Source organism: Perissodus microlepis, chromosome 23 (assembly GCF_051167445.1).
Source record: "Perissodus microlepis isolate ML-2025 ecotype Zambia chromosome 23, ASM5116744v1, whole genome shotgun sequence".
Lineage (NCBI taxonomy): Eukaryota > Metazoa > Chordata > Actinopteri > Cichliformes > Cichlidae > Perissodus > Perissodus microlepis.
The window spans coordinates 12667213-12681268 of NC_140482.1; the positions used below are offsets into that span (position 1 = coordinate 12667213).

The following is a 14056-nucleotide window of genomic DNA, read 5'->3' on the forward strand; positions in this document are numbered from 1 at the left end:
ATGCCCTACATGGACCCCTGGCAACACTTTGCTAGACCCGCCCCTGCACAATTACCAGCTGTCAGCTACTTAGAAAAGGATCCTGGTGTTATTTGTCTCTCAGAAACAGTTCATAACTTCCCTTCAACTCATTCATGTTAACTAAAAGGTAAACCGGTTTCTCCATCACAGCTCTGATGATTCAGTAAGGACATCTCCTGGTTTCATCTGCATGTTTCCCTCTCATCACATAACCAAACCGATATCATGACCAGCAGGTTTACAGCTGTGGCTCCAGCAAACATCAGCTGATACTAGGAATTAATATTAAATAAATTCTAACAACAGCTGATCAAGCTTAAAAGTGCTGCTGTTGTTTACCGCGACATCCGCTGGTTTCCTCTTTCTGGCGCAAAGTGGGCGATAAATAAACAAGAGAGAAAAGCCGATCAGCTGATCATTGATCAGTTTCATGATTGAAGTAGAAACAGGAGAGGGGGGGGGAGAGGATGAGAGAAGAAGAGGCAGCTGTGCAGCGTAAACACAGAATAACTCCAGCTTTGTGTCTTTTTCATTGTAGCTGAAGTCCGGGACAAACTGTTCCTTTTCACCTCAATACGAAACGCATGATATTTTCTCTGAATACGAGACGATTCCGTTTTTTACGGGACGGTTGGCAACTCTAATAATTAACCTTATGAACAAAATAAAGTTCAACATCAGTAACATAGCACCACCCAGCTGTATAGAAACTCCGTCATGCTAGCTAGCACGCAGTACGAAAAAGTCAGCATAACGAAAATAAACTCCACCTAAACTTGGTTCATATCTGACCCAGATGGACTGCAGGTTATAACTTCTTACCTGAAGTTCAGTTCACCTGACACTCTCGGACCAGCGGCCGCTTCGGGTCTCTCCTCTTGCCTCCCTTTTCCTTCATCCACCTGCTGGCTTCCACCACTTGCTAATGTTATTGAATCTGTGGAAGCTCCGCGATAGCCACCACACGAAGTAACGAATAACGAGCCTATCTAAATCCCAGTAACGAGTAACGCGTTCCCGGTTTTGGCATAATAACTAGTTACCGTGCTCGTTACCACAATAATAACGTAGTTACTGTAACGCGTTACTTAATAACGCGTTAGTCCCAACACTGCTAATAACCAACTCGCAAAATAAAACAAAATAAAAACAAACCATCAAACACGAAAACACCCGACATTATGACACAGACTTATAATTTGCATGTTTTTTCGAAATTCTGTAGGCGAAAAGTGAGCGCGAGAGCCCTCGGTGCGCTTCCTCGCTGCTGAAGTCAAAGTACACTTTATTGTCATCTCCGCTACATACAGTCCAGTATATAGACAGACAAGACGACGAGGCTCCAGTTACAGCAGTGCAAGTAAACAAACAATAATTATAAGAAGAGCAAGAAAATAAATATACACTTTAGGACTAGGGATAAATAACAATTTAAAATTGCTGCTCTGTCACTTCCGTTTATCGTTTCGAAATAAAATCTGACCCAGTAATTATGGAGCAAATGTGGATGAAAAATATCATCGTCGGTTTTATGAATACATATGAAAATAGCAGAAATACGCCCACCTCAGTGGTTCCTCTTTTTAAATTTAATTTCCTTTAAAAAATATTGCCAGTTTATTTTACGACTTCCGATGTAATTCGAGTCTGCTGCTGACTTGACCCAGCTCGCACAAGAGAGGAAATCGAGCCAGTTAGCCGCTGAAGCCAAGACAGGTTAGCGCTCTGCTGACACAGACAGAAACATGGTGCCAGCTGCGGTGCTCTTTGTTTTCACACTGACCTGTGTGTGTGGACGAGCCGCGGCAGAAAGAAAACTAGTGTATACGACTGTGGTGAGTAACGTTGAAGGTGCTGAAACGCCGCGAAAGCTGTGCGGAATTCCACAGTGTGTAGACGGTTGCGGAACTACATTTATAATTTAGGAGGTTTTCTGTAACCATCGGTTACTTGTCAACATGTATGGTTTTCTGTCTAGGAATGACATCTGGCAGAAGTCTTTGGAGTCTTTTAGAAACATCGGCATATAAATAATACATTCACGAATAATTATCATTAGGAAATTAGTAGGTAGGTTAAGTGTTTTGCCTCTCACCAGTAGCTAGTATCGTATTGAACTAGAAGGCTGCAATGCTAACCCGTTTTAAGACTGCACACTGAAGGAATATGTCAACTTCAAAGTATTAGAAATTGTCAAATGGCACGGTGTGCACTGACTTCAGACGAAACCACTACAGGAATCCTCACTACATGCTAACTCTGTTAGCAAGTGTCTATCATTACTTTAGTAAGAAACCTGAGGTGTTGTGGGCTGTAATGTTAATGTCACTGCTGGCACAAGGAGCTTCATGACAGGCCTTACCTTCCTGACGTGACAACTTAGCGAACTTAATGAAGTTGGAATGAGCTCTGTCGATACACACTGTTTTATTGGTCCTGTCAGGTGATTGCTTGGCCAATAGTACAAACACTAAAAAAAAACAAAAAAACCGAACAATTAATGTGTAAATGTAGGTCACAGTGATGATAGTGTAGAATGAGCCCAATAGTCAAAGAACAGATGCACAAACTACAAAAGAGCCAATATTTACAGATGATCGGGAACACCAGCATGCCTCATTAAAGAAAAATAAAGTGTTTAAGGATAAGGAAGTTATTGTCTTCAAGAGGCAACAATGAGCTATACACTGCAAGATGTACTGTTTTCTGTTGTCTTCCAGTCCATATGTGTTTTGCTTGCTCTATAGGTTGTGCACATTAGGATCTTTTTTTTTTTTTTTTTTTGCATGTCTAAGACTACCAACTGAAAAGGGAAAGTTGCCTGTTTTTTTAACACTTTGTGTATTGGGGAGAGCTCCAGGTCACATGTTCCCAATGGGTTTTTCCAGGCATTGGCAACAAAAATGTTGCCATAGTGTGAAATAGGAGATCTGGATATACCTGGACTCATTCTTAGAAACTTACATGGAGAGCCAAGACTGTATTGTAGAACAGATAAGATTAGAAAGGGATAATCCACTCTTCAAATAGAGTTGGGACACTTGTGTAAACTAGAAAGCAGCAGATCTCTAGAGTGGTTTGAAAGCTGAAATTTAAAACCATTTGATGTGTACTGTAGGATGTTTGGGTGGAACTGCTTGTAATAGGATCTCCTTCACTTGAAACTGATCGTAATGAACTCTCATACCAATGTTAGGGTTCATAAAAGACCTGCTTCATAAACACAGGTTTCACTGTAGCCTTCTTATTATTAAATATGACACAAACTGCATTTAGTCGTTATCTGTGCTGTTTTTAGGGGACTGGTGTTAAAGCCATTTGTCCTAATGGTTTGACATTATAGTGTTTGCTAAGCAGTTTCAGGTGTCTGCTGACTGGGTGTTATGTCCACCAGTGATACTGTTAAAAGTAGAACAAAGGTTTTGTCGTCAGTATATGCAAGATAAGCTGCAGATGTTGCAAACAGTGTTGTGCACTGTCGGGCAAATACTTTTCCTAAAAAAAAAACAAACACACACATTTTCTACCTGTTTACTGATTTACAGTTTCAGAACCACCAAGAGTAAGAGCTTGTTTCGTTTTAATTCATGCAAAGCACCTTTGGTAGACTTTAAAAATACATTTATGAAGATGGAAAATAATATTTCATGGTTTGTCAGGCTTTCAGTGTGCGTATAAATGATACACAGAGCACACTTTGTGCAGCTTTGAATATTTGAAAATATTAAAATATATTCATATGTTTTAAATGCCAGTTTTTCATGACACTCTTTCTTTGACTTCTGTCCTCGCCAGTTGTTTCGGCATGGCGACAGATCACCAGTCAAAGCCTATCCCACCGACCCCCACCAAGAGAGCGACTGGCCGCAGGGCTTTGGTCAGCTGTCACAGGTATAACCAAGACTTCTTTTTATTCTAATGTAAACTGTTAAATCTACATTTACTACAGCAGGCAGTATTGTGTGTAGTAGAGCTGTCACACAGCTAAAGCTGATACAGAAAAATGTGTTCAGGGTACAAGCTAGATTACTGTTTTCCAAGTTTGTACAAAAAATAAAAGATAAATGAGATAAATACAGGTCATGCAAAATGTTGCAGCCAGGCTCCTGAGCAACACCAACCAGCTGGCCCATGCTACTCTGATTTTTAACATACTACATGATTTTACAGTTCTGCTACTTTAGCCAGAGTGTAACTTATTTCATATTTGTCGTTGTAGATAGGGATGCAGCAGCACTTTGAGCTGGGCCAGTTTCTGAGGACTCGATACGAAAAATTCCTCAATGCATCCTACAACCGGCACGAGGTGAGATGGAGCCTCCTTTTCACTTTTAGTACACATGACAAGTCGTCATGAAGCTTTTATAGTCAAACTGTGACTCTTGTTAATATTTGACAGAAGAGGCCTCTTCAGAGTTCGCACCAGCGCACAAATTCCTGTAATATGACGGAAGAGTGCCTCTGTTTTTGTGCAGTTTGTTTCTTAATATTTAACTTTTGACTGTCGATATCCTAAATTTCAACTATAATACATCTTAACATGCTTAATGCCTTTTGTCTTCAGATCTTAGTTCGCAGTACAGACTTCGATCGCACCCTTATGAGTGCCGAGGCCAACCTCGCAGGTCCGAAGACCTCTTCTTTCTAATATTCATACTGCTGTTTCTGGTACTCTTCTCATTTGGCGTGCCATATTTTTTTCCCCCTCATCCAGGTCTCTATCCTCCCAGCGGCCAGCAGGTCTTCAACCCTAAACTGAAGTGGCAGCCGATACCTGTCCACACTGTGCCGCAAAGTGAAGAGAGGGTTAGTGTATGAAGTCACTGCTGTTTGAAGTTGTTTATGTTTGCGAAAAGTTAGTCGGTGTCTGAAATATGTCTTTTTTGTTTTTTAGCTTCTCTCATTTCCTTTGAAAGACTGTCCTCGTTACCAGCAGCTGATGAATGAAACCGAACACACGGAGGAATTTTTAAACGTTACTGCAACATACCAGGTACCGCTTCTCTTCTGTAGTATATCTGTCCATTACTGTTGGGTCAGACGTATAGACTCAGCTTTAATTCAAGAGATTTAATATAAATAGTAATGTATTAACTGTTTAGAAATGCACTCAGTTTCATGTTTTTATGCTTATATAATGATAGCTAATTATAAATATAAGGAAATTAAACAAATGGAATTAACTTTAGACGTTTTCTCTCATCGAATGCTGTGAAAATGAGCCACACCTGGCCTTAAAACAGATCATTGACCTTTAAGCATGTAAAAATCGACTGTATATGTTTGTTTTGTGTGGTTTTTTTTTGGTTTTTTTTTAAGTGTAGTTTTCCTAAATGATTTATATTTTAGTTTGGGTTTTTTTGGGGGGGTTTTCTCTTCAAATATTTTTATTGTGAAGCACAAATAACAATCACAAATTGTCCCATAGACTGACATTGCTTTCTTTTTTACAGTTTTGGCATCAAAAAAAGGGGAAAAACAAAGCGAACAACAACAACAGCAACAAAAAACAAAACAAACCCAAACAACAAAAACAGGAAAAAACAAAACGTACCAAAAAGGGCGGTCAAAAAAACAACAACAAAACAAACAAACAAACAAACAAAAAACCCTCCTCCCTACACCCTTCCCTTATCCCAGAGTGCTATCAGCTTATTTTAAGCAATGGTGAAGTCCACATAATAACTCTCATTTGTTCATAATTTCCGAGTGCTCAATGAGCGGCCTCCAAATCTGATCGAAGTCCTCCAGTTTGTCATTTATAATGTAGCGGATCCTTTCCAGATGAAGAGTATCTGTCAATACTGAAATCCAGGCTTTCAAGGAGGGCACTTCTTTTCCCTTCCATAGGAGGAGAATCAGTCTCTTTGCACACATCAGGCCATAGGACAAGAGGGAAATCTGTGTGCTCTTAAGTTTTTTAGATTGTCCCGATAGTCCAATAAGAATCAAAATGGGGTCAGGGTCTAACTGCACATCAAAAAGTTTGGGGAAAAAAAAGAAAAAACTGAAGCCCAAAAACTTTGTAATTTGGTACACATTACAAAACTGTGAAGCAGATCAGCTTCTGCACATTGACATTTATCACAGATGGGTGACGTTTCAGGAAATATCCGATGTAATCTGGTCTTCGAGTAGTGCAATCTGTGCAAAATTCTAAACTGAATTAACCTATGTCGGGCGTTGATAGAGCAGGAATTAACATAACGTAGCCCTTTAGTCCAGATATCATTATGAATTTCTGACCCTAATTCCTTTTCCCAAGCTGATTTTATTTTACCTGTATCCTTCTGCCGAAGTGACTGTAATATCTCATATATAAAAGCAACCGCATGCTTTTCTGTTATACAATCCACCAGGCATTGGTCAAGCTTACCTGGAGTTGCAAACTCAAATTGTTGTAGTTGGGACCTTACATAGCTCCTTATTTGAAGGTATCTAAAAAAAATCACAGGCTAATAAATTGTACTTCTCCTTAAGCTGTTGAAATGAAGCAAAAGAGCCCTGAAAATACAGGTGTCCCACATTTCGCAACCCCATTTCCTTCCAGCGATCAAATGTCCCATCTAAAACTGAGGGTTTGAATGCAGGATTAGCTGTAATAGGTGTCAAAAGCGAGAAGGCTCTGAGTTATATTTTAATTTTGTTAGAGAAAAAGTGAAAGCCTGCTTTTCAGTCATGCTGTGATTGCTTCGTTTTCATTCAAATCCTTTATGGTGGGATACAAAAGTGGAAATCGTGCCATTGTCCCAAAAGTTGTATAAAGAAAGTTTTCACAGAGCAGACTTATGAAAAACTCAAGTGCATTCTTATGGCTTTCATGGAAATTGAGAGGATTAGCAGCAGCTCGGTGCTGCTAATGAATTGCACTTAATCAAGTGTGATCACCCCTATAAAAGCAGAGGTTTTGGCAGTTGACTGATCTGGAGCATTTTAGCTATTTTAACAAAATGCTGGAATCTTCCCAGCAAATTCGCTAGCAAATTCAGTTAGCATGTTAAATGTTAAAGTTCAGGACGGTAGAAAAATGGTCATAAAAATGACTGAACAAGTACGGCTTATTTGGAAAGGTTGCTAGAAGAAAACCTCCTGACATGGAAGCATGACTTAGGTTTGCAACACTGTGTTTAAATACATCACAAAGCTTTGACCAAAGTACTAAATGAAGATGTTTGGCCATAATGCACAGCACCATGTTTGACAAAAACCAAACACAGTATATCAGCAGAAATACCTCATATCAACTGTTAAGCATGGTGGTGGAGGGGTGATGATTTGGGCTTGTTTTCCAGCAAGAGGACCTGGGACCAAGAACTTCTTTGTGTACCAAAGTACTCCAGAGCTTGGCTGAAACAGGTCTTGTTACAGTACAATTATCCCAGGAACACTAACAATCCTGACAAACAAAAGAATCAATGCGTTGATAAAGTCCCAGTCAAAGTCCAGACCTCAAACTGGCTGAAATAAGACCTCCAAGGGCTTTAAGAGAGCTTTGCATATCCACAAACAAAATGAACTGAAGCAATGTTGTAAAGAACGGCGACCCAAAGAGAGACAAAGTCGTACAGAAAATGATTACTTCCAGTCTAAAAGCTACTGAATCATGGGTGTACTTGGTTTTTCAAAGAATGCATACAATCCTGTGAAAATGTTCTTTTTCACATGACTGTAAATGACTTTTTATCATTGGAGAATAAAGAGTAAGAGTTGGAGGTACACTGTTCACGAGTCTGCTTTGTTCTTCTCTTCAGGATATCATAGAGTTGGTGAGGAACAAAACGGGGCTGAAGGACACCACTGTGGAAACTGTCTGGAGTGTGTATGACACTCTCTTCTGTGAGGTAAGAACACACACACACACACACACACACACACACACACACTAAAAACACCAAGGGAAAGCCAAATTCTCCGTCAGCCGGTTTGTTGAGTTTTTATTTACAGCAACAACATGTCAGAGCAGAATAGACCCAGTTTTAAATGATCCAATGTTTTCTACTGCTGTCAGATATGCAGCTAAAAGAGGCTGTCACGTTGCTTTAGTTTCAAAATAACAGCACCGTGCTAGTCAGGACAAATCTCATATGTCACATGAGTTTTATTCTAATAACTCAACTGACCATTTTGAGGAAACGATGAACAGTTTTGGTAACACAATGTTTGAGGAACAGCAAAGTGCTGCTCACAGCAGTTTCACATTTTTCTTGTCTCACTTCCTGCATTTCAGCCTGACTTTAGGTGGACCGCATGAGCAGTGGCGTGCCACTGTTACACTATTCACACTTTTACTTTTGGTGAGAATAAAGTAAAGTAAAAGGTGCCATTTATACACCAAATGGTGTTAATTTTCATTTGAGCAGAGTACAGCTGGGACACAGAGTGCAGCCGCTGAGTAACTAAGTAGGAAAGTGTGAAAAAACGCGTCTTTATGTCTGTCTGTGTTGCCAACCCCCCCCCCCCCAAAAAAAAAAAAAGTCTCAGCACAACATGACGGCTCCTGATTGGGTCTCGCCTGACGTTATGAAGAAGCTCCGAAAGCTCAAAGACTTTGGATTTCAGGTAAAAGCTGTGGTTCCATCTCAGCTTTCATTTAAAGTTTCTGATCTCAGTACTGATATTTACTAATATTATCTAATGTGACATGTTTGCAGGTCATATTTGCGGTGCACGAACAGCAGGAGAAGAGTCGGCTGCAGGGAGGTGTGTGTCTGTGTGTGTGTGGCTACCAAAACTAAATTTGTTATGTTTCAGCGTCAGCCTGACAAGAAGATGTGGTTCAAAAAAAAAAAAAAAACCAATAACCCAAGTATGTGTTTGGGTGTCTTGTTAGAGTTTTTAGAAGAACGAAATGAAAAACATGAGAACACTTGTTATGATCAGTGTTGGGTAAGTTACTTTAAAAAAGTAATTAATTACTAATTACTCAGTCAATATTGTATTTAAAATACTTATCTAATTACTGTGTCAGAAAAGTAACTTAATTACTAAATAAGTAATTTAACTAAATACTTCTTAAAATCCCTATACACCTTGAGTGGGCAAACAATAGAAATTAAACTCTTTAAGTAATAAATACATTTTTTTAAAGACGGAGACTCTACAGTATGCAGCGGTAGCATCTCTTCCACAATGTAGCCTGCAATCATTTTTTTTAAGCTCACCTTCAGACGCTTTCTGTGCTGCTGAAGTAAAATCAGGTTTTGCCTGCTTAGCAGGAGTTGACGCGGTGTTATCCATGGATGATGAACAAGGATCACTCAGAAGTGTTCGTCTATGGTCTCGTGTCAGGCGCTTCAGTAGATTACTCGTGCTATTAACAGCGGCCGATAGTTTTTTCTCCCCAGGACATAGCTTACATATTACTGTAATATTCTTGTCTGCTTGTTTCAGAAAAGTGAAGAGTCGGGAATATGTCCATTTCAAAAAACAGCCACTCGCTTCAGCCGAGTCCGACATCTTCCGCTTTAGAATACGACTATGCAGCAAACTGGCGCAAAATGACGTACACCTGCACTGCAACGATGTTAAAGCAGCAGTTTACTTCTACGTTTAGAAGACAAATTATTGAAATTAAACAATGATATTCAGCGAGTTTAATTATTTTACAATGTAACGCAAGTACATTGTAAGTAACTGTAATTAAAATACCTAAAAATGAACAGTAATTAGTTACTCTACTTTTTCAGTGGAAAAGTAATTTAATTACAGTAACGCGTTACTTAGTAACACATTACACCCAACACTGGTTATGATGCAGGAATACTGGACTCCATCTGCAGTAAGTACAGATAAATAGCACTCTTGGATTGGATACTTTTAAAACTCCCGCCTCTGAGTACAGTGGTATTACAGTTGCTTTGTGTTCGCTCTACAGTACTAAAATATAAATATAGTATTAATAATTTAGCATTAATACACATGAAAAATGATATATTGACACAAAGAAAGCCATTAAACAAATTTTGGAGTATATTTGTGAATTCTGTTTCTAAGAACAGTAATTAGTTCATTTCTAAGGAGAAATCTGTGAACTCTGCACCGTGACTTGGCAAGGGTCTTCTGTATTACTTTTGCATATGTGAAACGTGCAGTTTCTGTAAAATTCAAAAACGGAAATGTGATTAAGATAAGAGCATGCTACAAAAACAGTACGTAATCTGCTCTTACTCTCTGGTAACAAACATGTAGCACTGAGTTATAGAGACAGGACTGTCGAGCACACTTTTAGATTAGATATAATGAAGATTTCTGCTTTCATACAGAGTCAGCCTGTGGTTGTTTACAGCCCAGTTCTGTGTTTTTTAGAATTTAATTTGTGGGATAAGTCACCTGACGTTGGTGTTCTAGGGTTAATCTGGCAGTAGGTTAGAGTAGCATCATGAATGCGATAAATTAAAAACAGCGGTGCTGTTGATTTTCTCATGGCTTTTATATATGTAAAAATATGTTAAGAGTAGGTGAAAAAACCCAACACTAAAGGGAGTATTTGTGACGGCTTGATGATGATCTGCAGTGTGTTCATGTCTGAAGGCGCATGTTGTCCTTTTTTAATCATTTTTTGAATAACAATGGATCTGTGTTACACAAAGTCTTTTTTCTGTTCAATTTATTCATACAGCACCAAGTCAAAATAACAGTCACCTCAAGGCGCTTTATATTGTAAGGTAGACCCTACAATAATACATACAAAGAAAACCCAACAATCATATGACCCGTGAGCAAGTGATTTGGCCACAGTGGGAAGGAAAAACTCCCTTTTAACAGGAAGAAACCTCCGGCAGAACCAGGCTCAGGGAGGGGCGGGGCCATCTGCTGCGACCGGTTGGGGTGAGAGAAGGAAGACAGGATAAAGATATGCTGTGGAAGAGAGACAGATTAATAAAAGATATGATTCAATGCAGAGAGTCTATTATCACATAGTGAGTGAGAGAGGTGACTGAAGAAGAAATGCACACAGCACTCACTAGAAGGAGCAATAATTGCAAATGCTGGTTTGTTTTTTCAGGAGATTTATTAACAGTATTAAAATGATTCGAGCTGTCATTCATGGCTACAGGATTAAAGGGATAATAGTATCTGCTGTCTGTCTTTCAGGGATGCTGCTGGGTGAAATTGTGAAGAATCTTTCCAAGATGGCCGTTCCAGACCCAAAACAGCAGCTGAAAATGATGATGCTCTCAGCGGTGAGCTAGTTTGAAGACTTATTAGTAACTTTTTGAATTGTTGGTAAAAGATTGTTTTGTTTTTTGACTGAGCCATGTTAGCAGTCTCCCTGTTTCTGGTTTTTGCTAAGCTAAGTAAGCTAGCTTAAGCTGTCCTATACTATTCTTTATATGTGTGTGTCTGTGTGCCTCACAGCATGACACCACTGTAGCCGCTCTGCTGGCCAGCTTGAGCGTATTTAATGGAATACAGCCGCCATATGCCTCCTGTCTCATGATTGAGCTCTACAGGGAAGACAACGGGTAAACACACACGCAAGCATCACAGTAAAACAGACTCCATTGAGTTGATAACAGTATATTTAAGTGGGATGATGGGAATTGTAAAAGTCTTTGTCTCGTGTCCACGCAGCTCTGCTTCAGTGTCCATGTTTTACCGAAACAACACCAAGGTGCACCCGTACCCGCTTCAGTTACCGGGCTGCTCCCTTGACTGCCCCCTGGATGAGTTTGTAACAATTACAAAGGTCTTCATCTCAGACGACAGAGACAAAGAGTGTCAGCTCCCTTCAAAACACACAGATAAACGTGAGCACTTCACACATAATAAAACATGACACACTTGACTGTAAACATTAAAAAAAATATAGACTAAAACAGTTTTGCACCATTTTTGCATTCTTCTTCATATTTGCAGTGGTCATCACCAGCCTGGCTGTGACCGGATGTGTGCTCCTCGTCCTCATTGTCATCCTCCTCGGCGTTCTTTGTCAGCACAAGGATCCAATAAACAGCCGGGGATACCAGCATGTGATCAACCAGGAAGGCGGAGAGGATTCCTGACAGAAGCACAAACTCCTTCCTCGGAGATCTCCAAATCTTGCATCTTGGGAGACCAGCGATGACGATGAACTTTGAACTCTAACCCACCCGCTCGCAGAAAATTTCAAACTGAGAACAACTCGGCAAGACTTTAGATCCCGAGATGAAAGCGGAGAACATCCTTGGTTTTAACATTCCTTGAAAAAACATTTTTTTTAATTTACATCTTTATTGCTAAAGACTGAAAATATAGATTTTTTTAATTGAACGTAAATGAGTAGATTTTAATGAAACGTGTGGAGGATGGGGTTGGGTGTTGCATTTTAAGAATCCAGATTTTTATAATAGCAGTTAAAAAGACAACAGCTGTGCTGTGCTGTGAAAAATGCTTTTTTCCTTAATAGGTCAATCAGTGCGCGGCCTCATTCTGGGCATTTGCAAAATGAGTCATTTACAGATGCTGCTGCTCACTCACTTAATAACCCCGCGGTGACGTGGCATTACATGGTTAATGGTAAGGACCCATCACACCTACCATAGTTGCCCTCACAAACAGCAGTGCACACCCATCTAGTATACACAGTGACAGGGCTGTGGTCGTGCCACAGTTTGCGCATAATGCTACCAATACAGCAACCATAATGGGCAGTTTATGCACTGTAGCATCATGACTAACTGCTAGGTAAGCTAACCATGTCTTGTCAGCTCCTCTCCAGCACATCACATGTTACATAACCCCACTTGCTTGTTTAGAGTACGTTCAGATTCACCAAGTGCCACACTGGGAAAATATATGCCTTACACAGTCATTTCATGTAGCCATACATTTGGTCTCCATTAGCCCTTCAGCCAGTTCACAAAGAGTTTATTAGCCTTTGTTAAACTTAGTCAAGCAACATGCTGCATAATGATTACAGTTCTCAAAGGTGGCAGCAATACAGCCCATTCACAGCATCATGCTTCACAAGTGTGAATCTGAGCAGTACTGCAAGTATGTGCCGCTGAATAAATCCAAAATATATCCTGATGGGAAGTAATTAATCTTGCACAATATTAGTGCAAGTCTTACTTAACAACCTGTTTCTCTGTGTTAAACGTGACAACTTGATGACTGTTGAGGTGTGAAGGTGCACTTATCTGTTTGCTTTGGCATTTCCATGGTGCTTTGCAGATCTGTTAACACTGGATGGGGTAAAAGCTGCAGCATTTGGTTCTATTAATTTACTAAAGAGGTTTAATCCAGCATATGTCTTCTTGTAATTATATCATTGCATTCTCCTGGATATTTCTAACTGCAAACCTGTGTGTTTGTACCAATGCTTTCATACATCTGCCTCTCAGTGTGTGTATGTGTTGCTTTTGCACACTGGGGGTAATGTTGATTCATTTCAGCTTTGGATCTGTTTTGACTCCAGCACCTAATGATCAAGATGCCTTGTATGTTTTTAATAATATGGTGTTTTTTATGCTATTTGTAATTTCAAATCTTCCATCTGTGTTTGATTTAATAAAGGGAGGTCTGTCACTGAATGCTGCCAAGCACATTGGCAGCTTGGCTTAAGCCCAATGTTTAATCTCTTTGCAGCAAGAAACCAAAATAGTATTCTTGGAATTACCAAGAAGAATCATTAGGGTTTTGGGGGTTTTTTTATGTTTTTTTTTTTTTTTTTTGTTAAAGGTGTAATCTGAGTGGGGTTTTTTGCCCCCCCAGCTTCGTTTTTAATCGATCCATTTATGAAAATCTGGGAACTTGGGAACACTGGAAATGCATCTTTGACTCTCTGCCTTATTTTTTTTAAATACTTTAAGTCATTAAAACCCATTAATGGTATCTCACAATGTTTTACAAAAAGAAAACACCCAATTTTGGATGAGATTTTCAGACTGCATATAAAAGATGGCCAGAGCTTCCACCCCACCCACCTTTGTTATAGCATTCATGTTACGTATTAATTACATTATGGACACCCAGACACATTTCTACAACAACAAGCATGCACACTGGGTTGTAATGGAAAATCAGTTGGGTCGTGGCAAGTCCATCGGAGTAG

The 14056-nt window shown here is 39.6% G+C and overlaps 1 protein-coding gene across 1 annotated transcript; it reads left to right on the forward strand.

Annotated features, from left to right (window-relative positions):
• Nucleotides 1-1666: 1666 nt before the first annotated feature.
• Nucleotides 1667-13566, forward strand: acp2 (acid phosphatase 2, lysosomal). Its single transcript, XM_084921189.1, has 13 exons — nucleotides 1667-1856; nucleotides 3817-3912; nucleotides 4241-4327; nucleotides 4586-4646; nucleotides 4736-4827; nucleotides 4916-5014; nucleotides 7773-7862; nucleotides 8497-8580; nucleotides 8673-8721; nucleotides 11116-11204; nucleotides 11380-11486; nucleotides 11596-11771; nucleotides 11881-13566. The coding sequence occupies exons 1-13, from the start codon at nucleotides 1767-1769 to the stop codon at nucleotides 12024-12026; spliced, it is 1266 nt and encodes a 421-aa protein (XP_084777315.1). The 5' UTR covers nucleotides 1667-1766; the 3' UTR covers nucleotides 12027-13566.
• Nucleotides 13567-14056: the final 490 nt, after the last annotated feature.

Bases quoted from the DNA above. Each gene is read 5' to 3' on its own strand.
- acp2 (XM_084921189.1), top strand. From the start codon at position 1,767: ATGGTGCCAGCTGCGGTGCTCTTTGTTTTCACACTGACCTGTGTGTGT. The intron at 4,328-4,585 runs GTGAGATGGAGC...TTTTGTCTTCAG, and splicing joins CATCCTACAACCGGCACGAG to ATCTTAGTTCGCAGTACAGA. The intron at 8,722-11,115 runs GTGTGTGTCTGT...TCTGTCTTTCAG, and splicing joins GAAGAGTCGGCTGCAGGGAG to GGATGCTGCTGGGTGAAATT.